We start from the raw sequence: 27,626 nt of genomic DNA, 5'->3' as shown, positions 1-27,626 counted from the left end.
GTAATAAAATAATAACATTAAAATGAGTTCAAAATTGAAATTATCATTTAATTTAAACGATCATTGAAATGAATAATTGTAGTATTACATTTTGTCCAGAGGGATAAGATTACATCCCACATGTAGACAATTTTAGAACCATAACAATATTTTTCATGACAATTTGAGGTGGGTGCCATGAAAATTCCTTGTAGATAGCCTCCTATCAACGAATTGGGATCCAACCCATGCTAAGTAAAATGATTAAATGTGAAGAAGATAACTGATTTTTTTTTATAGATTTTTTTAAAAATGGCTGCTCACTGCGTAGATCACTTTGCTATCCTTTAGTTTATGGATTCCATCTTGATATCCCACCATTGGACTATAACCAGGAACAAAGAGTTTTAGATTTAAGTGCACGGGTAGAAAAGGTATGAAAAAAATATATAATTATATAATTGGAGTACGTTGAAGGTCCCACCGAGAGTCGAACTCGGGCTATTGGATTCAAAGTCCAATGTCCTGACCACTAGACCATGGAACCCATCAGGGTTGTTTCCTAAAATAATCTATTATAGTATAACAAATTACGTTAAGTCACCCGCCTCGCCTCAGTGAGCGTGGCCGTGGGCTGATTTAAAATATCTCCTTGGAAGAGTTCCCGCTAATGGAGCTAATAATTATGCAGCATAAAGACTAATTAATGGAGCTAATAATTATACAGTATTGTGTCTTGATCACCCTATTGCTAAATTAATGGAGCTAATAATTATACGGCATAAAGGCCTTTTTTTTTTTTTTTTTTTTTTAAGGCATAAACCATCTTAGATTCTTTTCAAAGCTTATTTTGGTGAAAATTACTTTTAAAGCCAATGTCATCTTGCACCTCTATTAGAAATTTTCACATTTCCAACCATTTTATATTATATGTGACTAATTATATTTTATGTCATTGCTTTTAGCTTTGCCCCTCGATGGTCATTTATGCAAAATAAATCTAAAATAATTTCTTAGCGATAATTGAAATAGGGCTAGAAATGAATTAGACTATAGATAAATTGCTCGTCCTTGATATAATAGTGAGATTATTTTGGTTTATTAAGGATCATGTCATAGTTTAAGGTTCCTCAAGTATTGCTCATTCAAGTAGTTCAAAGGATCCAGATTGAGCATATATTATTAGGTTTAGGCTATCCTTGAATATTCCTATTAAAGCTCAAATTGTACTGGGCAAAATATGAACAAGAGTTAAACTTATCGTCTGCTCAATTTTATACCCTTTTTTTTTTGGGTGGGGGGGGGGGGGGGGTGGTGGGGAGGAGTGGAGGGGCAAATTGTGGCCTAATTTCTTAAACGAGGAGTAAATTGTAAATTATTATAAATAAAACTAGTTCATAATACAATTCAAGCTAACATAAAAATTCAAGCAAATTCAAAATGCTATATAAGGTTTTGATCAATATATTCCTAGATATTATAGATTGTCTCGTGAATCTCTCTTTGACTCTTAAAATGCTTGTGCATTATTCTTCAAGTATATATTGTTAAAACTATACAAACTCTTTGACAATTATTTTATAAAATCAAAAATAAAATTTAATATTGTAATATACAGAATTAATAGAAATGTAATGGCATGTCCACCTTATTATGAAAGAGAGTTTTAAAATTTCTCCTAAACCAAGAACATTAATGAATCAGGAAATTATAGGCTATATGATTAAAGATATACTACAATAAAAAAATATTTGGCAACTGAAATTTGTTGATGTTAGGAGAAAATGTTGGCAGTATGAAAAGTACATCTAAATTTGTCGATATTTTTAAAAAGCACCGGAAGATAATGATGTGTAAAAGCATTGGAAAATTTTCTAAACAGAACGAGTTGAAGCGAGCCAATGACCAAGTGAGTTTATAATAACTACTAAAAAATTTTCAATGAAATTGAAGTGAAACCTTCACAATGTTACAAAACTCAGAATTCTCACCATAGATAGCTGTATAATCCTCTATAGCCATCATGTCATTCGGTCGTGGAGATAGATGGCTGTCAAACATTCAAAGTTGGTGTGCCATGCTTTGCATGAAATGCACCATATATAGCCTATAGCCTGTCTGATAGTTGTCCATCTCCGTGATTAGATGACGTGGCACCATCAAGATGGTACAACCGTCCCAACAGCTCAAAATGCACACGGAGGATCCGAACCCATATTACAAAGATTCCAGCTTAGTTAAATCGACAGCAGAATAGGAAAGAAATCAAAATAAACTCCAACGGTTGCCAGGTGTGAAGCGGAGACACCTCCAACGTCTCCCAGCAACCGCATACCCGCATTATGCGTTCTCGTCCCCTGTCACGCCATCATCATTCACGGTGTCGATTCCCAATAAACCAAAACATAAAGAGAAAAACACGAACAAATTAACAGCGAAGCCTCCACCACACCAAGAATCCGAAACCGAAAAAGGCAACGGAAAACGGACTTCACAACGAGAAGCAAAAGAAAAAGAAAACCTCAAAGCCCCATGCAACGCGATCCCACCCCTACCTGCCGGAACCCTAGCCGGCAATGGCTTCACCAGCTCCGCCGCCGACCCAGGATGCCATGATATTGTTCCCCGACTACCTCGTCGGCGTCGCCGCTACGCCGCCGTCGCAGCCGTTGCAGCTTCACGTTAACGACAGGCTGGCGGCGGCCTCCGATGGCGGCACCCCCTCGCTCGCGATCAGCGACGCCATTCCAGGCGTCGTTATCCTCGTCTGTCTTTTCATTTGCTTCTCCATCTACTTGTTCCGCAACGACTTCCGCCGCCACTTCGCCGGCACCCACCTCGAAGTCTTTTTCGGCGGCGAGTCGGAGCGGCGTCGGCATGAGGGAAAGACGGGGCTGGATCCAGCGGTGCTGGCTTCGTTCCCTGTGGTTCCGTACGCCGCCGTGAGGGGGGTGACGGAGGGGAAGGGCGGGGCGGAGTGCGTGGTGTGCCTAGCGGAGTTCGGCGGCGGCGACGACGTGAGGGTGCTCACCGTGTGCTGCCACGCGTTCCACCCGGCGTGCATCGATCCGTGGCTCGCGGAGCACGCCACGTGCCCGGTGTGCCGGTCGGACCTGGAGGCGATGCCGGACGAGGCGACCCTCCGAGCGGTGATGGAGGCCGCCGGCGATAGCCACGTCAACACCATCGGCGAAGAGGGGGAGAGGGAATCTGGGCGGTCGGACGTGGTCGGACGGCCGACGGATGGGGAGGACGAGGGGACAAGAAGGTGATCGGGGTGGGAAATTTTTCACGAAAACAAAATATTTTTTCTTACCAAAAAAAAAAAAAAAAAACATTTTTTTATACATTAGATTTGGTTCGCAGTGTTTATTTGGTTTCAATTTGATCACCACAAACGGTGTTATTACCGTGGATTGGAGAGATCCGTTAAGAGTAGGATAAGCATATATATATTTTTTATCGTCATATTGTTTGCGATTTTGTAATTAAGCATTGTTCACCCAAAAAAAAAGAATCATGCACCAGATTCGGGGGCAATGTCATGAGGTGATAACTTCTAAATTTCAATGAAAAATCACTATAATTCTTAAAATAAAGTTTTAACATGATGCTGTCTTGCGAAAGATTATCAAGCGTTAATGATATGCCAGTGAGGATAGCACAATGCACTGGGGCGGAAAAAAAAAAAAAACATAATATTTTATTATAAATTATATATATATATATATATAGCTTTTTAAGAAAAAAATATTATTTTTAAATTAATAACAATGTTCATATATTTTGGATCAAAATTTACAGATTCGGTACTGAAATTTATACTGATTGTCGGTCAATACGATATAATAACGTACCATAATGTAAAATATCAATAATAAAAAAATTTCATTCGATGGTCAAAAAAAAATTAAATCGAATCGGTACTATTTCATATCATATCGGACCAAACTGTCCGGTATTGAGCGATTCGAACTGATATCATACCAAATTAATCGGTTCAATTTGATTTAATTTTTTTTAAAAAAAATTGATTTAAATTGAATATATTTTTTATCGATACGGTATGGTATGGAATGCATCGGTCGATTCGTATGAAATATCATATTTTGAATTATTTGAATCTAATATTTCCATTTAAAAAAAATTAATATGATTAGTTTATGAAGAATGAGCTTATGTGCCAAATGTAGGTATCTAGGTTGCTTGGTATTTCATTTTATTTTATTTTTGATCATTATAAACTATAATTTGAGAAAGCTCAGAGGTAATCAGCTTAAAAGCAGGATTTAACCTGGATCACTCATGTGATCTACCATGCTGCATGACGCCAACTCAATCAATTGATATTCTTTTTTTTTAAAAAAGAAAATTGGAGAAGGAAAAAAGAGAGATTGCTCATTAATTCATTTCAAGAGAGGTGAAATATGATCACAAAAAAAAAGCAGTTAATTGAAACATAACTGCAGAACAATAACAATTTGAGCATATACGTAATAAAAAGCACAAAAACGCATTGAAACCAGAAGATGCTGATCTTGAAAATAATGACTGAGTAGAAGACTGATGGCCTCTAAAGGTCCACCGGTTCCTCTCTTTCCAACTCAGCCACCATATCCAATTAAAAAACATATCCAACCCTTTTTGAAGTCCCTTTCTGACATGAGCTTTCCTCCATCCACGCCAAAAGGATAATAACAAATCCGGTTTGAAATAGAATGCCTGTCCGCAAATTCTTGAAGAATGTCTAAAATAAAAACATTCATAAAAGATGTGAAAAGCCTCCTCCGAAGTAGAATTACGTGAAATGCAACACTAAGGAGCATTACAATTTCTTTTCAAAAGGCCGTGTTCAGCCTCCCGAGCATGGATCAGAATTTATCTTGACAGCAATGTTTGCAATTTCCATTTCTTAGCATCAAACAAATTTGTGCATACCAATATATTTACCATTATGAGTTGGTTGCACATCACTCCACACAGGTCATCTAGGAATTAGGCTTTTGTTTACCTGATAATTCCCCATAAAAAAAAAAAAGCAAAGGCAAAATTAGCACGAGGAGGATTGAATCATGCAGCAATTGCTTAAGTTGATAATTCAACCAGGCAAGAAAATTAACGAATCATAGATTTAGTGATATTTATCCTCTAATTAGTACGAAATTCATAGGTATGAAAGATCGAGGCTGCATATGGGTCGAGTCAACTTGTGAATCAACCTATATCTTACCCAATTAGACCCAGCCTGAACACCTGTGGGTTGGGTGGGGTTTAAAATTTGGATCCAATCTCAATTCCAAGTCAAGTTTGAGTCTTTTATTGTCCAATTCGACCTAAACTAGCTTCTATATATCATCTAGGGTTAATTTAATATAAAAAAAGAGTTAAACCCAATTAGAACATGATTTTGCTGGACTTAAGAACCTGAATTATATAAACTTTCTTTTCCTTACTTTAAATATCTTTCCAATTTATTAAATAAACTTTCATTCAAATTAATCCCTCCTTTTTTTGTTTCCACAACTATATCACCTTTGATCTATTTTTTACTTAAATTATATTTTTAAATTTCATTGTTTGCTTTGGTGGATTCAACGCCCTTGAGTATAACAATATATACATTTTAAAAATCATAGTCTATATATTCAAACATGATAATTACTTTGGTGAAATTAAAAATTTGAAAAAAAAATTCAAGCTTGAATTGACTTTTCTAAAATTACATTTTTTTCATTTTTTTTTATGTTTAAATATTAATATTGTAATCTAATCATGAAAAGAATGTTAGATGCTTGGCTCGAACCAGAAATCCGACCGAATGTAAAATTGAATATTTTATATTGGATCTAGATCATACTTGAATCAATCCAACCCAAATGGGCCGTTGGGTCGAACATTCTTTCCATAAATCTAAACCCTTGGTTTGGGTCCAGCTCCAAAATGCTGACTCGGACCTAAAATCAAGTCGGTTTTGGGGCCGTTGCTCTGTTTGCAGCCCCTGATCTCTGATGAGTTGCAATTATAAATTTGTAATACAAGTACATTGAATCATTCCTTCCCAGATTTTTAAATGATCTCACAAATTTTGAATAACTCAAGTAACTTTGCTTCCCACTCAAAAAAAAATCTCCCCTGTTTCAGAAAAAATTCTTTGTTCCCCAGAAGGTCCCCAAACTGCCCGTAAACCATGGTTTTTGCGAACCCACTGAGGCTAATTTTTGAAGTATCCAAAGCGGTTTCCACACGTTGATATGATGTTGGCCCGCTTCGTACATACATCTCATCCTCCCATTTACGGCGTCACAAACCCAACACTAAACCATTTCCTATTTGTGTACCCACGAACAAACGGATGAGATGTCTCCATGGTTGTAAGGCAACGTCAGATCCTGTTCCCGGATAGAAATTTCTATACGTCCGTACCGGTGAGAAGAAACTTCCCACCCGACTGCCCCCACGAATTAGCAAATCCCGCGGCGATCGCCGCATCCCCCGCTATTTATCGAGACTGACGCGGAGAAAGGATCCCGACGCCCGAGAGGAGGCGGCGGCGAGGGATCGATGGTGGGAAAGGAGCCCGGACGGTGCCGGCGCCACCCCTACGACCACCGAGGCGCCGCTGCAGGCGGTGGCGTCTGCCCCTCCTGCCTCCGCCACCGCCTCCTCCTCCTGTGCCCCGAGTGTGCGCAGGTGCGCCCCTGTCCCTGCTCCACCCCACCATCTCTATCCTCCTCCTCCTCCCCCGCCGGCACCTCCTCCCCCTCCTCCTCCTCCTCCGATATCGCTGCCTCCCGGCGGCGAGAATCCGCCTCCGTGGGCGGCGGAAGGCGGCGGAAGCCGGCGAGGAAGGGGAATGTTCTGAGATCGAGTTCGGTTGGGGTTGCCGGCGACGTTCGTTCCGTCGGCGGCAAGGGTGGTGGTTTGAAGTGGCTGAATCGGGTCTTCTTGATGGCGGCTAGGGCTTTCGGGGGCCAACGGAAGACGGCCAAGGTCCACAAGGAGCAGCCGGACGCTTTCCGGCGCTGAGATGAGATTGAGAGAAGAGCGAGCCAGAAAAAAAAAAAAAGGGTTAAATTTTTCTATTTGTTAATGCTTTTACCGTGCACATATCTTATTGTCTTGATTTCTTTTTTTTTTTTTTTTGTTCTTTCAAACTTTTTCAAAATTCTTGATTTTTTTTTAAAAATAAAATTCTAGGCCGGTTTGGATGCCTCGATCAATAGTAAATGGGAGTTTGGTTTTTGGATATGATATTAATCTATGTTAATGAATGTTACCATCTCATTGCTCACATGTTATCAATACAATAACTATAATCTTTTATTATTTTATTATACTGTGATGATTTTTTTTTAATTTTTAATCAATCCAATGGATAAAACGATTGTTAATATAAATTTCACCTTAGCAGTTGCTATGTTAATTTCTTCATTGATCAACATCCACTAATATGGATGTTTCGAAAATTGATTAATAGGTAGTTAAGATATAGATCGAAAGTTGGGAATTTCTAGTGAATCTGAAATCTAATATTTTGGATATGTTTAAAAATATAGGAATAGAGATTATGGTATCTTTGTTTATGTGAACAAAGATGATCTAAGACCCTAGGGAGAAGGGTCGAGAGAGAAGATCAATATTGAAGAGGGTAGTTGAGGTTCTTGAGATAACCACATCACATGATTTAGTATGTGCATGTGTATGGGTGAATTGAGAAAAGTTATTTAAAGGTTTTCTACCATCATATGACAAATTAGTCAAAATTAGTTGTTTTGTTATAGGATTCTGTTTTTTTCTTCTTTTCTATCAATAAATGCTTTCACGTTTCTTGTAGATGTGGTATTCTTATTTCCCTTTAAATTGCATATTTTTAATCTCATTGTTCTTCTTTTTTTTCTTTGCTTTTACATACCTTACATTCAACTAAGATGATATACCCTTCATCGCAACCAACTTTAACTTAACTAGTTGGTATTTATCTCCGCTCGGAAGAGATTTAGATTTTGAATCTTAATGACGGCATCTCCATCTTATTTCTTAAAATAAGATATATTCTTCGTATTGTAAAAACTTATTTCAAAATACTTAAATTTTATATCATAATTTTCAGATTGTATTATAAAAAAGAATAAGAATTACATGCAAACTTGGCTATATCTTAGTGGTTGCATCCAGCCTCTCAATGGAGGAGATCTTGTATTTTAGATACTGAGAGGTGTTTCTTCTAATTGTTGCCGGGATAATTTTTTGCATAATTTTTGCAAAATGATTAGTAATCACTCTACCATTGCTAATAAAAAAAATCAATATAATTTGGCATTAATAAGATTGAGATATATAGTCCACAACAAAGTTAGTATCATCTTGGTTAGCAAAGTGATATATAGTCCACAACAAAGTTAATCATCTGGTTTGTATCATCTTGGTTAGCAAAGTTCAATTAATAATGTATGTTTCTTAATGCTAGTTGGTATCATCTCACTAGCATACCCAATACAAGTAGGGTTCAACTTCCGCAACAAAGTTAACCATCGTTCAATTAATAATGTATGTTCCTTAATGTTAGTTGGTATCATCTCGCTACACATAAGGTTCAACTTGTGCGTGCTCTATTTTTTTACAATTGATAGTCATCTTTTGGTTCATGGGCACCATGCTATGAGTTTCACATGCCATGCACAAATCATAAGGTGCACTATAAATAGTATTCAAGTGCAATGAAAACAATTTAATTTTTTTGTGTGGTAGGGCTGGGCCCACACTGATACATGGCATTTCTTCCTAGCCCAACCTTCTATAATATTATATAAGTTATGTGGTTAGCAATGAACAAGGCTTTGTGATCTTTACTTTGTTACAACAAGTTGAGGGAAAGTTACGTTCTTTTAGCTCAAATTGATGTTCAAGTCTTGAATATGAATAATCAACTTTGGCCCATCAATCACATGAATGAGTTGAGGCTAGGATTCATCACTCTTAAGTGTTTCATTCGAGTTTTTTTTTTTTTTTTTTTTTTGTCGTAATCATCTGTAAATCCCCGGGTCTTAAGATTTTGGACCATAGATGTCTTTTCTTTCATTCAAGGAATTCTTAAAAGTGCAGTAAAATGCGATGGTCAAATAGTTTTCCTAGCAAATCATGGTGAAATTATTTGTTTAATTGATTCCTTGATCTTTTACAGGGTAGTCATCCATGGACCTATATATTTAAAGATTTTTATTGAATTTGAACAAGTAGGCTTTGGTAGGGTTGGAGGTAAACACATTGTTTGAGGGCTATATTTGACTTGACCCCGTAACGCTATATGAATCTTGAATCATATTGATGGATTTGGATTGGCATAACAAAATTTGGGTTGCAAGAAGTTTTTCTTCTTCTTCTTCTTCTTCTTTTATCTGAAGGAAAGGAGATCCATCTATTCTATAGTTATCTAGGACTATATTTTTGCGTGGGTACACCACCCAAAATCTTTGGTTGCTAAACATCAAGGTGTTGCCTTTAAGATAAACCCAAATTCACTTCGATTGTGAATTAGTCAATATAACTACTTCATTTGATAAAAAATATTAGGATTGGAGGCTTGACCTTTTTGACCTAGATTGATCGGTCTAATAATAATGTTAGATTATGCATTATGACACGTTATTGACTAAATATGAATGTTATGTTGAGGGTGCCAATTAGTTTAGTTGGTAAAGTTATTAAGGTTAGGTGCCAATAACTTGATTGGTCTTCACCGCAATTTATGATCTCATTGAATTGGACTTTGCCTATGTTCCTCTAGAAAAAAAAAAAAAGCAGTTCTCTTTCATAAGTTATTATGCAATTCATTATGTTAACTATACAAGAAAATTGGAATTAGTTAATTTATATTAATTAGTAGATTAAGTGGGTGATGATGAAATTAATCTTGGCTGCATACTTTAAGTAGTGGTGTTTGAGTTATTAATTTATCCGTTAAATAAGTCCAAATTGAAATTTTTTATTTGAACCCCACTCAGTTGATATATTGCCAAATAATATTGTAAGGGAGAAACAAATCAACCCGACAGATCATTAGAACATTCAAAAGTCTTTTTAGCGACATGTCTGTGAGAAGATAGTAAATATTATAGAATAGTCGGCTAAAGTTGACTCCAATTCAACAATTGAGTCCCACTCATATTTGGCAGGGTTGAAAATAGATAGGATATTATTCGATTGTATCAATTGGCATATCTAGTTCGGATCAAATTCAAATAGAAATCATTCTATCCAATACAGATAATAATGCTCGTGAACTAGATCTAGATATCTAGTAAAAAATAATTTATACAAATTATTTATATTAAAAAAAAATATTTTATGAATATGATCTTACGTTGAACAACCACAGTCATCGTGACAATATTCAACTTTACTATATAAATATAGCTTATTATATTTATTCAAAACTGATTCATATTATAAATATCATCATTCAAAATATTTTATAATATTTCATATTCTAATAATTTTATAAAATTTTAATTATTTTTCTTTTGATAGAAATTTAAAAAATGACTAGCTTCATTTATTCTTCATGACATTTTTAAAACCTTTTCATATGTAATTTTTTTCTCACAAGTTTTTTGTTTATTTATGCTGCAAATGAAATGTAAAAATAATATTTAATATATAAAATTTTTAATTCTTTTATATTATATATTTTATTCAAATATTTTTATTTTTAATATATTTTTAGTACAAATACAGCTAGATTAGTGATTCAAACCCTTGGTTATTTCATTTCTATCTTTTATGATTAAATAAATTTTTTAATTTTCATTATTGAATTTCATTTCGACATCCAATTTATATCCATATAATGCTCTATTTATACGTAGCATAGAGAAAATATGGATATAACCAGAATTCTATCTCCGGTCAAAAAAAAAAAAAAAAAATCTAACTTCTATCTATACGACCATACCTATGTCGGATACACCCATTTAGCATATAATAATTTTGGTATCGGTTTAATATCCATCCCTATATATCCATACTGTTTATGCAAAGGAGAGATCCGCTTTCAGCCGGAAGAGATCCGGATCCAGCGGCCATCGCTTCACCTGGGGGATAGCATGAGCATCGTAATAAAATAAACAAAAGAAGAGGGAGGGCATTTGCGGCTCATCATGGATAGGGCGCTGGTGTTCGTTTACGGGACGCTGAAGCGGGACTTCCCCAACTACGGCCTCATCGAGGATCTCATCCGGAGCGGCGACGCCTCCTTTGTCGCCGCCGCCCGCACCGCCGCCCGCCTCCCCCTCGTCGTCGGCCCCTGGGGCGTCCCCTTCCTCCTCCCCATCCCCGGATCCGGCCAACGCGTATCCGGCGAGATCTTCGCCGTCTCCGCTCGTGGCCTCACCCGCATCGACGACCTCGAGGGCACCCGCCGCGGCCACTACGAACGCCTCCCGGTCGCCGTCATCCCCAGCTCCGGCGGCGGGGACGAGGATGACGTGGCGGAGGCGGTCGAGGCGGAGGCGTACTACGCGCACCGGAGCTACGCGGCGGAGATGTGGAGGCGGAGCGGGGAGAAGGGGCTCCGGGTGTATTCGGAGGAGGATGCGCTGGGATACGTTAGGCCTAAGGACCGCCTGCGGGACACCACATTCCTCGACCAGATTCATATCTTTCTCGCCTCCGGTGAGGATTAATTTGTACCCAAAAAATCAGTAAGGAGTAATTTGGTTGCAGAAATTTAAGTCGGTAAATATACTTTTATTTTTATTTTTTCTCCAAAAGCGCTACGTCCGGATAATATTGCTTACTTGCTTAAGCATAGGTCTTCTATGCGGGCTTTCTTTTTTCTTCCGCATACGGATTCTATGCGATCCCTCTTCCGCACGGGACTTCTATGCGGACTTGTTCCGCACGGGACTTCTATGCGGACATGCGTAGTTTATTATTTCTCGTACGTTTATGTGTGGAAGGCCACATGGAAATATTTATGCGGACAGTTTTCGTGCATGCGCTATGTTTCGATGGCCTGACACGGATTTCTGGTGCAAGCGTCCCCAATGTGTTTTCTATGCGGAAATATGTCTGCGTAGAAAATTTATGTCCAAGTCCGCAGCCGCCGCCACCTCGTAGCTGCCTCGGTCGGGGTAGCTGCAATCCATCAGCTCCTCTGCCCATGCCGGACCCGACCGCCGGCAAGGAGGTGGTTAACAGGGTGGGGACGTCGGCCGTGGCGGTCTTCCTGGCCTCCTTCGCGTCGTGCCGGAGTCGCCGGCTTGCAAGGCGACATCGGCCACGGTGTCGAAAGGGTTGGCGGCATTCGCAGCGAACGCTTCACTTCTGGGTGCCTTACCGAAAAAAAAAAAAAAAAGGAGACTGGCAATCGGGTTTAAACGTGATACATGGGTTGGAGCTTAGGCCTTGTCCTTGGCATGGTTGTTTTAAGTTTCAGCGTGTGGTTAAAGATCCCAGCCTATCGACCCCTTTAACCAAACTTGTAAAGACCTTGTTCTTGAAATATTCACGCAATTAGTCGGGCCAAATCTAAAGCTGCTTCAAATTTTGAGGAGAGGACAAGCCAATGAGGCTGCTTTGTGAGATTTCTGAATTATCGGAAGTGTGATAATATTGGAGATATTTGTGAATGGAGATGCAGAGCTCATGTGGGTTGGAAAGGAGTTCCATCAAAAATTGTATTAATCGAGGCATTCATTTACTGGAAATTGCGTCAGCTGGGTCATTTGGTTCCATCATTGTCATATCACTCCACCATGATGACATGTTCGCATAAAATTCTCGAATGGTTTGCTCTCCTCGAGTCATTTTGCTCAATCGTTGCTCCATTTGGTGACGCCTGGCATGATTGTTTTGTGGAAATATTTTCTTCAGAAAGTCCCACGTCTCTTTTGCAGTATAAAATTGGGTTCCATTGGTTGGGATTGTTGGGTTGATAGAATCTAACATCACGCAATAACTTTTGAATTTTTAATCAACCATTCTTCTGTCTCTTTTCAATCATTAATCATCCCCTAAAGCCTTCTCCCTATAAGCAAATTCTAGAAATGGAATGCCATAAAACTATAATTTTTGCCATCTAGCTTAACTGAGATTGAAGGTAATGCATCTTGTGGAGAAAATGAAGCCATGTGCAACACAGACAACGCTTCTTGTTAACCTTGATTCAGTAAGCAAAATTTCGGCTCAAGTGATAGTCATAAAAAGCCAAGAGATGTTAACCTACCAAATCAATGAATCTGTTCACACACACACACCCGTCTATCTATCTGTGTGTGTGTGTGTGTGAGGGTAATATGTCTACACCTCATGACCAGCTGCAATCGAATTGGCAATCATGATGATGGCATACACATTGGATCAAGATGGGAATTCTATCAGTGATCAGTTCAATTACATCAGCAGCCAAGGGCCGGGGCCTGTCTTATGATAACGAGCCGTCTGATTTCATCCCCCATCTTTGCAGGTTAGACTAGACAGGTTACCAAATTAGGGCAATAATCCAGGCTCTAATTCAGCAGTCCGAAGTCCAAAAAATTTGTTTAAAGCAATTGAACCACCCTTCGATTGCTTGTCCATGACATGCTCCTTAAAGAAGAACATAACAAGGATGGTGACAAATTAGGGGAAGCCAATTCAGTTTTCTTGGAAAAGATTGATGAATCATGTAACCACATCAATCTTTCTCTAAGAGATTGTACCTTATATAATACGGTCGGAGATATATCTTAGTCCCCTCTCCATGCAGGCTATCATCTTTATTTTGTGGATGCATATGTACATGCTTTTCCATGCGTTAGTATGTGTGAAGACGAAAGAGCCGGGCCGGGAACTCATCAACTATCTATATGTAGTTCAGGATTTTTTCTATTTGAAGTGAGATTGGTAAAGACAAATGGTTACGCTCCTACAAATAAAAGGTGAAATAAGAACGATTTTGCAAATGGTCGCTATATGAGAGCCTTCATAAGCGATGATCTTAAAATATACATCTCCCTCTTTTGTGATCACCATGTTATTCCAACAAATATGTCGTGTAAGTTGGGGTGGCAATATTTAACCTTTAACATATTTAATTTATTTTAATCTATGGTAAATTGGATAAGATTATCTATTTAATATAATGATTAAATTTGAGAGTTGATTTTTGATTATTTAATAAATGAATTAAATTTAAATTGATAAATTTTTGATCTATCATATATTTGATTTGATCCGTATCTAGTCTGCTCCAATCTGATTGCCACCCGTAGGTGAGAAGCTGTCCCTCTCTCCACCTCAAGTGGTTGGTGTCTGAGGTGCATGTGTAGAGGCTTGCAAATCTGACCATAAACCTACTTTAATCATGTGCGGACCATACATCATGGAGTGATCAATACTGTGGTGATGGATGGATCTGTATAATTTTACCAGAACACAATACTCTCCACCCAAACAAACTGCCCAATGTTGGTTCACACGGCAACGGATATGTAGATAATTGGAGAACCATCTGGCAACCGGGGCCTGGTCTTATCTCTTGAATCCTTAAAGAAGGAAATAGATTAGTTAGCCTCCATGGCAAACATCGCAACTTGTACATGGATGGTGATGGAAGGGGGGCATCAATGGGATCCCATGGCCTTCCATGTCGCGCTTGTTCCCCAACTTTACATGCAACTTGGTGTAGTTGGGCGTTGGATCTCATCCGAGGTTGTCCCCCCCATTCTTATTCAACTACAGGCAGCAGTCCGCCACCTCAACTGCCTTCAAAAAATACAAAAGGATTGCACATAAGATGCGTCACACGTCTATATAATACATATGGAGCCAATCAACACCTTGAGAACAGCACCGTGACATGATGATGCTGCCATGCTAATGGTGTGTGTGTCACTTTTTTTTTTTGCCTGACAACAAAGGTAAGGCTAAGTTGTTTCATTGATAACAGGGGAAAAAAGTACATCACTTTTGTTAATCTTTGCAAAATCCATAAAAAATGGTGGTAAATTGGAAATCCAACTCTTTTTTGTTCCTTCTTCTTCCTTTTTTGGTGAAGAATATCCAAAACAGTGGTATCAAAATTATGGGTCCCTTTGAAGCCGTTGAGGAACCGATTACCAATCTAGTCACCTTCCACCCCAAGATTATTTGCTTGCAACTTAGTATTAGAACATTTAATTCCTTACAAGCCCCTCTTCTCTCCGGAGCAGGGGGTGGGTTATATCTTTTATGTCAAAAAATAATTGATCAATCTCAATCATTGAATCATACTTTACATAACTTTCAAAGTGCAACAAATCTCTTCCTTCCATCCCTAACGTAGGTCACGAAGCTCATGTCGCACTTTAAAAATTGTGCAAAGCACGATCTAATGGTTGAGGCCATTTAAGAAGATCAATTAATCTTCCGTGTGAAAGATGCAACCCCGAACCCCAGAGCAGTGACACTCTCTATTAGCTGTTGGTGGGTAAGGCCAACGTAGCTCTGTAAAAACTGTAGGGATGACCGAGTGTCCGCCACTACGAGAGGTGCAGGACATGATCATGCCTCCCTGCAGCCCAATGCGCACTATAGCTAAAGCCCAAAAGGCTCCCGCGCGTGCGGTGGTGTTGGGCCACGTCCATGTGCTTCCCAGCCACCACCGCCGACCTAACTACGCGTTCTTGCACCACCCACTTCCATATAAATCGTTGCCCAGCTGCCCCTCCATTCCAACCCATGCATGGTTGCAAGACTCAGTTATTACTTCAAACATGTTTCACTCCATGGCAACTAGTAGACTTCTTAGTCTTGCATTTGCACTGCTATGGATGGTGTCCATTTGTTCTGCCTCTAGAGGCTTGCTTACCCCAGATTTTGAAGCTTATGGTGCTGACCATGGCAGCGCTGGGAGCTTTGGTGGCCAAGGAATTGGCTATGGCGGGGGTGCTCGTGGAGGTATGTATGGTGGTGGCCCCTATGGTGCAGGAGGAGAGCAAGAAACGAACAATGGTGGAGCAGCAAGTGGCGGCAACGCTGGTGGCAATAGTGGATATGGTGGTTGGGGAGAACATGGTATTGGTTTCAATGGAGGAAGCAGTGGTGATGACCACCATGGTAGTGGTGGTTATGATGGTGGTGGAGGAGCACAAGGCGGCAGCTATGGTGGTGGAGGAGATGATAGCTTTGGTGGATATGGTGCTCATTCGCCTCCTGGAGGGGGTGCAGGTGGAGAGCATCAGAGTGGCTGCAGTGGTGGTGGAGGAGGTGAACATGGTGGCAGCTACAATGGTGGTAGTGTCGGTGGCAGCGGAAGTTATAACACAGGAGGGGCCTCCGGTGGAGGATCTTGGACGGGGTATTGGTTTAGCTATGGTAGCCATGGAGGTGGAGGAGCTGGTGGCGGCATGAGTTATGGTGCCGGCGACAACCGTAATGGTGGAAGTGGTGGTAGTGCTTCTCATGGTGGTGCAAATGGCTATGACAATCTTGGTGGTGGTGGAGGAGATAAAGGCCATGCTCCCTAAGGATAACTGGCTTTGACGAGCAATATTCGTCTTATCTTAATAATATTAATGCTATAGTATCTGTATGCCTACTGATTGACATAGTGTTGATGCAGTAGTTCATGTTGCTATAAAACATAGTTCGAAGTCTTGAGACCACTGATGTTGTAGATCTAATATATTTCTTTGAGGTAATGAACTTTTAAGAGGTTTAATCATGCATGGTATAATTTTACGTTCAATTTTGCAGGTTTTGTTGCTATATTGTAGTATAGGTGCAGTGAACCGATAAGTACTCATGACCAGCCACTCCTCTAGATGGATCAATATCGAGGGATATATATGTAGCAGATGATGACTCACCTAGTTTGGTATTGTCGGGTGGATATCTGATCAGGATACCATCTCTCAGGATCTTTTCAGTACCATGCGATGCAGCAAGAAGAAAAAAAAATAAAATAAAAATAATCAAAATACGTAGATCAGTCAAAAAGAGCTCACCTCCACGGGACATGCAAACTTCACTATGAAAAAAATTTTTTACTAGAGGAGATCTCACTCTCAATCCTCGTACATCCAATTTCTCCCTCATAGAAAATTCTCTCTCACAAAAGCCCTCTCTCTTGGAAGATCCCTCTGAACCCCTGAAGCGACTGCTGTCTGCTGTCCAAGAGCCTCCTGCTCCTTCTCTCATAGCACGGTACACATCTCTCTTTCTCTTTCTTTAAAGGTTTAGTCTTCCGTTGGGCCTCTATGCGAGACCACGGGTTCTCTTTCGTGAAAAACCAAGCCATAAGACCCACCTAGCTACTGTTCCCCCAATCAGGCCTATTTATAGGCTTAAAACAGGGGTTAAAAAACAATTAGACTCGATTAAGGACTCCTGAGAACACCTGGAAGAGATTTGGACCGTTGGATCATCACTGCAAGTCTTTCAGACCATCTGATCGCATGACGGTCCATGAAACAGTGCTATGGACCACGCGAAATGCATGGGAAACACCCATGCACCCAACCGTGGACCTTCGGTCCACCGTGGAGTGGGAAAAATGGGCTGCTGAGCCTGCGCGCATGCGCATGGGCCTGGGCCGGCCCGTGCACCCCGGGCGCTTGGGCCAGGGTCGAGCCCGCCCGCTGGGCCACGCCCTGCGTGCACCCAGCCCGCACGCTGGCTCGCTTGGGCCGCACCCCACCGTCGGCCACCGATCGTCCTCCGCCACCTCGAATTTCATGCAGACTTCAAACGCATGTATCTTGGCCATCCGAGCTCCGTTTAAGGTGATCTTGATATTATTGGACTCTATTTTTCATCACGGACCTCACTGTGGCTCAATATGGATCGAATCTCGAGGTATCAAATTTTAACAATCTCTATCACGACTCGATATTCGATCTTTTTTTGACTCCGAAAGCTTCTGGATCTCCTCATCCCCATGCCCTGGAGAAATCACCTGCTGATCGTGGATGGGCAAACATGGGAGTCGAGCCAGACCGCTCGATCCTACCTTCATCGTATGTTGTGCTCTTCCTGACCTGAGACCTGCTTGAGGCATCATCCTGCAGTAATAGGAATCTTACCTTGCGATGTCGTCTCTCGTCCTCCCGAATCTCCTGTCTCATGCCCGATCCACCTCCACCTGGAGCTCCACCTCGCTTTGGGCTCTGCCTGGCTCCTGAAGCTCCACCTCGCACTGGGCTCCCTATCAGGTAATAATATCCTCTCCTCCCCTTCTTTCCCTCCAGCATAATTCTATCGCCGCATAGCACCTTCAGGATTCCTCCAATAGCTACCATCTTGTAGCCTCTCGAATCTAATCTACTCAGTGAGATATGATTCCATCTGAAATCAGATATGTATCGGACCTTCCTCATTCTCCTTACTGCACCGTCATGTGTCCTCTAACTGACCGTCCTGATGCCTCTGATCGTACAGCTCGATCCATCCGACAGATAAACAGTGCCCTCACTGTTTTTCAGGATGTCAAACTGCTCCTCTCTGTAATATACATAATGGATGCATGCAGAATCTAATATCTACTGTTGAAAAAAAGTACATACCTCGTCAGATATCTCCAGGACATCTCTCTCTGAATCACTGCTGGCCATCGACACAGCAGCCATCGTCCGATTTTTGAGTTGAGGGCAATCTCTGGCTAGATGCCCCAACTCCTCACACCGGTAACATCTGGTTTTGCTCAAGTCGCTCCTGGACTTCGACCGTCCTCGTTGCGATCTTATGTCGCTCCGTCTACCGTCTTCTACTCCTCTAGAAGCCACCAAAGCTGAGCTACCGCCACCTGAGCTTGAAATCGGGTTCTCCCTCCTGAGAACCTCATTCTGGAGTATCGCCGTGGTGACCTCGTCCATCTTGATGGTGTTCTTCCCCATTAGAAGAGCAGTCACCAAGAACTCGTACGAAGGTGGAAGCGACGTTAGCAAAACCAGCATCCTGGTCTTCTCCTCAACATTCTCATCAACGCTAAGGAGGTCGGTGAGGATCTTCTGGAAGTGACTGAGATGCTCCTGCACGCTTTGTTCCTCAGTCATTCGCAGTTGGTAAAACTGCCTCCAGAGAAAAAGAGTGTTGGTGAGAGACTTTGCCATGTATAACTCTTCGAGTTTCGACCACAGTACTGTCGGAGAAGTCTCGCTAAGCACATAGATCACCACCTCATCCGCTAGATACATGCGGATGGTACTCACTACTTGTATCTATAGCCATTTCCAATGCCGTACCTCCATGGTGGTCAGCTTCTCATCGCACAAGAGAAAATCGATCTACCATTGTTGGATGAGCACATCCTTCACCCTTGCCTGCCACAAGAAGAAATTACTCTTTCCATCAAATTTGTTGATCTCTATCTTGATTGATCCTGTTTTTTCCATCTTCAGTCTTGCTCACCACCACTGCAATCTGCGTCCTTGTACCGCCTCACTCTGATACCACTTGTTGGGTGTATGTCTGGCCAGGACACCACCTCCCAGGACCTTTTCAGTACCACGTGATGTAGCAGAAAGAAAGAAAAAATAAAATAAAAATAATCAAAATACATGGATCAGCCAAAAAGGGCTTGCCTCCATGGGGCATGCAAACTTCACTATGAAAAAAAAAATTTACAAGAGGAGATCTCACCTTTAATCCTCGTACACCCAATTTCTTTCTCACAGAAAATTCTCCCTCACAAAAGCTCTCTTTCTTGGAGGACCCTCCTGAACCCCTGAAGCGACCACTGTCCATTATCCAAGAGCCTCCTGCTCCTTCTCTCACAGCATCGTATGCATCTCTCTCTCTCTTCAAGGGTTTAGTCTTCCGCTAGGCCTCCACGCAAGACCACGGGTCCTCTCCCATGAAAAACCAAGCCACAAAACCCACCTAGCCACTGTTCCCCTGATCAGGCCATTTATAGGCTTAAAACATGGGTTAAAAAATAATTAGACTTGATTAAGGACTCCTGAGAACACCAGAAAGAGATCTGGACCGTTGGATCATCACCACAAGCCTCTCAGACCACCTGATTGTGCATCGGTCCAAGGAACAGTATCGTGAACCACGCAAAATGCATGAAAAATGCTCATGTGGTCCATGCGCCCAGCTGTGGACCTCTGGTCCACCATGAACCGGGAAAAATGGGTTGCTGAGCCCGCGCGCGTGCACATGGGCCTGGGCCGACCCGCACACCCCGCGCACCTAGGCCTAGGCCGAGCCTGCCCGCTGGGTCGCACCCTACGCAGCCCACGCACTGGCTCGCTTGGGCCGTGCCCTGCCCCGTGCGGCCGCGCCGCTGCCGCTCCACCGGCCTGCCACCGGCCGTCGGCCATTTTCCACCACCTCGGGTTCTGTGCAGACTTCAAATGCGTGTATCTTGGCCATCCGAGTTTTGTTTGAGGTGATCTTCATCTCGTTGGACTCCGTTTTTCATCACGGACCTCGTTGTGGGCTCAATATGGATCAAATCTCGAGACATCAAATCTTAATAAGTATTTAGTTTTTAACCATATATATATATTTTTTTTTTGTTTGGAGGGTCACCGCTTATGACGGCAGGTGGCTGGAAAACTATGTAACTTAACAACTTTCAATCCAACAAAAAAAAAGCCAATGTGATTTACAACTAAGTACAGAAGTGCATCATTACTAGCCGCTTTACACATATAAACTAATTAAAGCTTAAGGCCAGCAGGCTCAGTAATCACAATTTCACATTTTTGACAGCTATTAGTTTTTTCATTTTGATCACCTATCATCCTTTCTATCAGTCTTCATGTAATTTTTTTGATGATCTTTCCTTCTGACTGTTTAAATCTTGCTGGAACATAAGCTTCTTATGCCGATACAAATACTGTAATACTTTTTACAAATTAAGTTTAAAAATCATAGATTGTGCGTCTATTTGAAAATAATCTGTGTTTTTTTATATGCAAATTGGGATTTTGATTTTACAGATGGAAGGATCATAGTTTTGCGTGTAACATCTCTTGAATTCTGTAATTAGATTTTTATTGAGGAAGATTGCTGATAAGACTTAAAATTAACCTACCAATATCAATTCTTGATAGGTTTGGACAATATAGATGCCTTTCAGTTTACAAAAATAGGAAGAAACAGGGAGCAAAAGATTTTTAGACAAACAATAGTAGACAATAATAGATTGTTTTCAAAATGAGATGTATCACAAAATCAAACATAATCTATAAGAAAACTCGTGTGAATAATAAATGCAGTGATGGCCACTTCATAATTATGTTAAACACATCAATTTACACACAATATAAGTTTCAGGTTAGAGCAAAAATAGGATCCTGACAGAAACTTTTTCTACCAAACAACTCTTCACCACCCAAAAGCCCCATACAGTTGGTCTACAAAAAATCATATTCCAAAGTACTCTAAATCTATTAAAACTCACCAAACATTGGGTTATTGTCCCCCTGGAACCACTCCAAAGACCAAAATTAAATCAAAAAGTTCAAGAAAAAATTAAATCCAATCAGTCTATAAATTTATGATAAAACCAAAGAATGATTAGGATAATCATTATAATTTCAGGAATCAAATGAAACAAGAAAAAGAAAACCTAATCCAACTCAGGGTCGAGAAAAGAATATACCTAAAAAATAAGAAAAAATGAAAACTTAACCAAATCAGGGTTGAGAAAAGAACATATTTTGTTAATTGTCTTGGAAGAAGCACGATAAAGCTCGATTGCTCCGGTCATCAATTTGAAAAGGTTGCTCAAATGAAGGAATCTGGAGTCAAGGGAAGAAAAATGGAGAGAAGGGAGAAGAAAGAAAGAAGAAGAAGAGCAAACAAAGAAGAAAAGAGAATCAGAAGAAAGTGAATGAGAAAAAGATAGAAAGAGTTTGGAGAAAATTTCTAATCAAGATTTAGGTATTGATTCTGACTCCTCAAAAATTATAAGAAATTTGGATTTCATGGATTCGGAGGAAGTCTCTTTATTGTGGCATAAAATTTTTCTCTCCATGCGTCACTTTGGCGCCAATGAATTCACACCTAATTCTCTCACAACAAATATAAATAAATATTCATTAGAAAAAATCATTTTTCTCTATGCATGATTTGTTATCTATTGAGAAAGTTTGTGGCAAATATATCTTTTTCTTGTAGCGTGAGTACTTTGACTTTATATAACTTATATTATTTGCCCTGTTATGCCTATAATCGTCATGATCATTAAAAAAAAAGAAAACAAAAAAAAAAGGGAGGATGACGGCCAGGAAACATCATCTCTTACCCTTTATCTTTAGTTTTAAACAGGATATTTCAGTTCAATTGTAGCCCATGCTAGGCTTACCTACCTTTTGGGTTTCTTTGTCCAACGAATTGCGCAACTTGAGCTTAGCCTAATTAAAGCCCAAATGATACTTGATTTGAAGCTAAACAAATTAGAACTTAAATCAATAAAACAAGTTCAAAATTAATTTTAAGCCAAGCAAAAAAAAAATTGATGACTTGGCTCACCAAGCTTGGCTCTATAAGAACTTGGATATATTCATATTATATATTATACAAAATAATATCTTATTGGACTAATTAATTTAAAATATTTTCCTTATTTTCAGATTCAATTGATTCAAGCTTGAATTGATGTCAATTTAATTTAAAATTATGGAGCTGATCAATTAAACATATTTTTGGCTTGGTTTCAAATTAATCTCAAATTATCTGAAAATAATGGTGTTGGGGGAAATTCTGCGTGGGCCGATAATATGAAAAGTCCAGGACCCAGGATGTCCAAATATGGTAGGCCCGTCTGATGAAGTCCTTGCCAACTCATAGTTGGCCATAACTTTTATTGAGCTAGTCTTCGACATCTGTCTGATCGACACTTCACATCCTGAGCAGATGAAAGCCTACCAACTATTATTCAGCAACTCTCGTACATAATCATCGATATTTCCTCATCAACTGACTCCTGTAGCTCAGGCTGACGAATCGACGACGTCTCCAAATAGCTAGATCAGTCCGATCAGAAGATGGCCGCTGGCCGATCAGATCAAGCTGACTAACCTCTCTCTTTCGAGCAAGCCTCTGGCCCTTAACTTCCTCATCCAAAGGAAGCATGAGGCATCTGACTCCTAATCATTGCCGACCAATCCTCATCTCGACGACATCCAGTTGACAACTTAATTCAAAATTCAACGCATGTCAGGTGACAACTGTCGCAAAATTGATAAGACAACCACAACCGCTACATCCCAAAAATCTCAAGCGATGGTCTCATACCCTGTGTAAATTATGTCCTGATCAAGCAGGATCGTGCCAATCGACTTACCAATTGAAGCTCCAACCCTCCACCCATAAAGGAGGCTTGAAAAAAAGTATATTATTATTCTGTCTCTCATGCTCCTCCATCTGTTGAATGAAAATTTTAACTTGAGCATCAGAGGATTCTCGTCGGAGCAACCTCTGGTCAGGACTTTTATGCAGGTCGTCATACCCTCGGGAGGCCCATCTCACCATCCATTCCAGCATCCTGATGCCGTATGAATTCTCGCACCAATAGATTGACATTAGAAGGAGAGCCACTGGCCTATTTGGAGGAGTGCAGATCGAGAGCAACAAGAACCTAGAAGAACCATGCCACCTAAGAGAGTTTCATCCCACTATACCAATGCCACCGCCTCTCGACTGGTGGAGAGTCAAGCCAGTAATCGGGTATAGCCATCAGTTGCAGAAACTCCTCCACTTTTTTAGCTAGCGTTAGTCATGGGGGATCAGTTCAACCAGTTCTTCCAGCTGATTCAAACTTCGACAGCCACTGTCCAGACGATCCAGGCCATCCCTGCACCTCCATCGACAATGCCACAGCCTGATTAGACTGCCCTTACACCCCTTTAGATGGTGCACCCCCGAATCCGACCTTACGCCACCACCATTAGAACAACCGCAAGCACCCTCCACAAAACTCGAAGAGGAGACGACCTGCCAGAGCCGCCTCAGAACTTCGAAACTAAGAAAGCAGCGATCTTCGAATCCCCGATCAGGATATGATTCAACCCTTGATCGGCGATCCCCCCAATACTCCGAGGCCTGTCCCGCTCGAGACCCCACACTCGAGTGATGACTTTGAGAAATAGATCAGCAGATCGATGCAATCCGCAATACCTCCTCGACACCTTACAATGGGTTTAATAGTGACCCATCTTTTGACTCGAGAATCATGCAGAAGCTGCTCTCTCGGTACTCAAGGCTTCACAATTTGAAATCTACGCCAGGACTGGCGACCTCGTTGATCACCTTAAGACCTTCAGGGTGGTGATGCTCCTTCATGGAGCAATCGATGTCATCCTTTGTCATGCTTTTCCCACAACTCTAAAAAGGGCGGTCTGACATTGGTATGCCAGTTTGAAATCGACTTCGATCTATTCCTTCGATCAGCTAAGCCAATCTTTCATTGGTCATTTCATCAACAACCGACGTCAGCAGAAGCGGTCTGACTATTTCTACACCATCAAGCAGAAGGAGGATGACTTGATTCAAGCTTTTGTTACTTGCTTCAATGCTGCCACCTTGGAAGTCTGTGATCTGAATTAGTCGATCACAATGTCTGTAATGATGAGCAGACTCCTGAAGAATGACCTTAAGAGGATATTAATGAAGACCTATCTTTGGGACTACCCCGATATGCTGGTCCGGATGGAGAAGTATGCCCGCATGGAAGAAGTGTTCGTTGAAGATGAAACCCCCACTAGCTCCATCATGGGAGAAAACAAAATAAAGAGCACTCCCTATTGCTCCATGAATTGATTTTGATGATTACAATACATTTAAGGGGGTTACTAATGATTTTGGCTTGAAAAAAGATTTATTGTATTTCAGAGGCAAAATCATAATTTTATCAAGTTTTGATTCAAGAGCCTCAAAAGCAAGAACAGAAGATTTGTGATCTATTGGAGGTCATTTCATATTTTTTGGATATATATTTTGAGAGAAAATCAAGTTTAAAGAAAAGAGTCGTCCCTATGAGTCGACTCCTATCAAAAGAGACTGAACGACATGCTATTTTTGGCTGGCACACCAAAAGGAAATGACCCTATGAGTCAACCTCTGTTGCTGTGTAGGCCAAAGATACAGAATAGTGACTTTCTGTTCTACGCCACAGAGGTCGACCCTATGAGTCGACCCCTACGACAGAAAATCTCCGTAACAGCTAGTTTTTTAGCTCATTTTGGCCACATTTAATGCTCATTTAATACACTCCAACGGCTCTATTTCAGTCTAGATTTGTCTCCAGCATCTATTGAAGATATAAAGGCACTTGAAGGAAAAAAAAATTTTTTAAAAGATTTTTCAAGTATTTATTTCAGCCTTAAGCAAAAAGCCCTCTTTAACCAAAAGAAGCTTTCATTTCAAGCTTACCAACCCCTCAAGAGCTCATTCAAGTCTTCAACAACCTTGAAAAAAATTAAAAAAACTCCTTCCTTGTTGTGTAAAGTATATTTAAGATTTTATTTGCTCATTAAAGGAGCTAAACTTGTATTTCTTGTCATTAACTCTCTTACTCTGCTTTTGTCTTGATTTTTAGTTTTGAAAGGGTTCCAAAACTTGGATAGATTGATCCAAATCTTGAAATAGATTGTATTGGATTGGCTTGTACTCGAAAAATAAGTGTTTTAGCTTGAGATAGCTAGAGTCGCAGGTACCGACGTTGTATTCTTGTTGAATACGATTTAGTGGATTTAAATTCTCAAGTAGGAGCTTGGAGAGTGGATATAGGTGCAAGGTTGGCATCGAACCACTATAAATCTTGTTTGTTTGTGGTGTGCATACTTGCTCTTTATCTAAATTTTTTTATTTTTTTGCATTCTTGCATCTCATTTCTACACTTAGCTTAAATCACTTACTACACATAACTTGCTTATTATTACTTAATCCTTGTGGTTCTAAATTAACTTTAAAATTTCAAAAACTCAATTTACCTCCCCTCTTGGGTTGTATAGCTGGACAACAAGTGGTATCAGAGCATGGTGCTTTAGCTCTACTTTGATTTAACCATCAAAGAGCTAAAAATCTATGGCAACTCAAGTTAGTGCTTCACTAGCCGAGGGGCAGTCCATAAATCGACTTTCACTTTTTAATGGGTTAAACTACACCTATTGAAAAGCTCGGATGAAAATCTTTATTCAAATACTTGACTATGATATATGGAGTATCATAGTTAATAGACTACATACATCCACTAAGATAATTGATGGTGTAGAATCAACCAAATCCGAAAGAGAATGGGATGAGGTTGACAAGAAAATGGTCAACTCAATGCTAAAGTCATGAATGTTCTATATTGTGCTTTAGATGCTAATGAGTTTAATCATATTTCAACATGTATGTCAGCTAAGAAAATATGGGATATGTTAGAAGTAACACATGAAGGCACTAATCAAGTTAAGGAATCAAAAATCAACATGCTTGTACACAAATATGAACTCTTTAAAATAGAGCATGATGAATCCATCACTGAAATATTTACTCGCTTTACGGATATTATTAATGGTCTAAAAAGTCTTGATAAGTCTTACTCTAACAGCGATCTTGTGAAAAAGATTCTTAGGTCTTTACTAAGGACTTGAGAGGTTAAAGTGACTGCAATCCAAGAAGCCAAAGATTTGAATAGCTTACCCTTGGAAGAGCTTCTAGGATCGTTAATGACATGTGAGCTAAGCATGAAACAATATCAATAAGAAGATGTCAAAAAGAAGAAGACAATCGCCCTCAAATCCACTGCTCAACTCGATGAGAAATTCGATGAAACAGAAAATGAAGAGTAAGATGAAGAAATAGCCCTCATCACTAGAAAGTTTAAAAGATTTATGAAGAAAAAAAATAAAGGACGAGGAAGAGGCCACCTACAAAAGGGGAGCATAGCAAGGAGAAGGATAAGGAGTAGCTCCTTATTTGTTATGAATGTAAAAAGCTGGGACACTTTAGGTCTAAATATGCATAACTTAAGAAGGGTCCTAAGAAATACAAGAAAAAGGCTATGGTAGTTACATGGAGTGATAGTGATGAGTCAAGCTCCGAAGAAGAAGATTCATATGAACAAGCCAACTTGTGCCTTATGGCATATAAAAATGAGATAAATACCGAAACTCCTAGTGACTTTATCTTTGAAGAACTTCAAGAAGCATTTTATGAGCTAGTTGATGATCTAAAGAAGTTAGGGGTAAAGAACAAAGAATTGAAATCAAAGAATCAATCTTTACTAAAAAAAATAAGATTATTTCAAATAAAAAATTGATCTTGACACAAGAAAATCTGAACTTGAAAAATGAAATTACTAAGTTAAAACCTATGATAGAAAAGTTCACTCTAAATTCAAATAAACTTTCAATGATACTTGATAATCAAAAGGTCATTTATGATAAAATCGATCTTGGATATAACCCTTTAAAGAAATAAAAATTTTTGAAAAATATCTTTATGAACTCATCAAGCAACAAGTTTTCAAATATTACTTGCTTTAAATATGGTAAAGTAGGATACAAATCCTATACATATTTCTCTAGCAAATCAAAAAATTTTTATGTGAAGAAAATATGGATTCCAAAAGAAACCATTGTGACTATCCAAAGAAGACCCAAAAAAATTTGAGTACCTAAAGTGAAAACTTAATTTTTGCATGTAGGTGTGTCTTGCATCCCAAAGAACAAATCGAAAATGGT

The 27,626-nt window shown here is 39.9% G+C and overlaps 4 protein-coding genes and 1 non-coding gene across 5 annotated transcripts; 4 read left to right on the top strand and 1 right to left on the bottom strand.

The window, feature by feature from the left end:
* Positions 1-454: 454 nt before the first annotated feature.
* On the bottom strand, positions 455-526 carry TRNAQ-UUG (transfer RNA glutamine (anticodon UUG)). Its single transcript has one exon. It is a non-coding gene; the product is annotated as a tRNA-Gln (tRNA).
* Positions 527-2,555: 2,029 nt separating this feature from the next.
* LOC105055298 (E3 ubiquitin-protein ligase ATL9-like) lies at positions 2,556-3,251 on the top strand. The gene has a single exon (XM_010937079.1). The coding sequence runs from the start codon at positions 2,556-2,558 to the stop codon at positions 3,249-3,251; it is 696 nt and encodes a 231-aa protein (XP_010935381.1).
* A 3,193-nt stretch (positions 3,252-6,444) lies between these two features.
* Positions 6,445-7,116, top strand: LOC140852937 (uncharacterized). Its single transcript, XM_073246916.1, has one exon. It carries the CDS (start codon positions 6,541-6,543, stop codon positions 7,003-7,005), a length of 465 nt encoding a protein of 154 aa, XP_073103017.1. The 5' UTR covers positions 6,445-6,540; the 3' UTR covers positions 7,006-7,116.
* Positions 7,117-11,025: 3,909 nt separating this feature from the next.
* Positions 11,026-11,703, top strand: LOC105055026 (putative gamma-glutamylcyclotransferase At3g02910). The gene has a single exon (XM_010936718.3). It carries the CDS (start codon positions 11,136-11,138, stop codon positions 11,658-11,660), a length of 525 nt encoding a protein of 174 aa, XP_010935020.2. The 5' UTR covers positions 11,026-11,135; the 3' UTR covers positions 11,661-11,703.
* Positions 11,704-15,461: 3,758 nt separating this feature from the next.
* On the top strand, positions 15,462-16,467 carry LOC105055299 (uncharacterized). The gene is given in 4 exon segments (XM_073246378.1): positions 15,462-15,532; positions 15,534-15,580; positions 15,583-16,056; positions 16,114-16,467. Coding segments are annotated over 4 exon segments (945 nt in total). The 3' UTR covers position 16,467.
* Positions 16,468-27,626: the final 11,159 nt, after the last annotated feature.

Source organism: Elaeis guineensis, chromosome 12 (genome assembly GCF_000442705.2).
Source record: "Elaeis guineensis isolate ETL-2024a chromosome 12, EG11, whole genome shotgun sequence".
In the NCBI taxonomy this organism is placed as follows: domain Eukaryota; kingdom Viridiplantae; phylum Streptophyta; class Magnoliopsida; order Arecales; family Arecaceae; genus Elaeis; species Elaeis guineensis.
The sequence above is the reverse complement of the archived record's forward strand: the minus strand, read 5'-3'. Positions and strand labels throughout refer to the sequence as shown.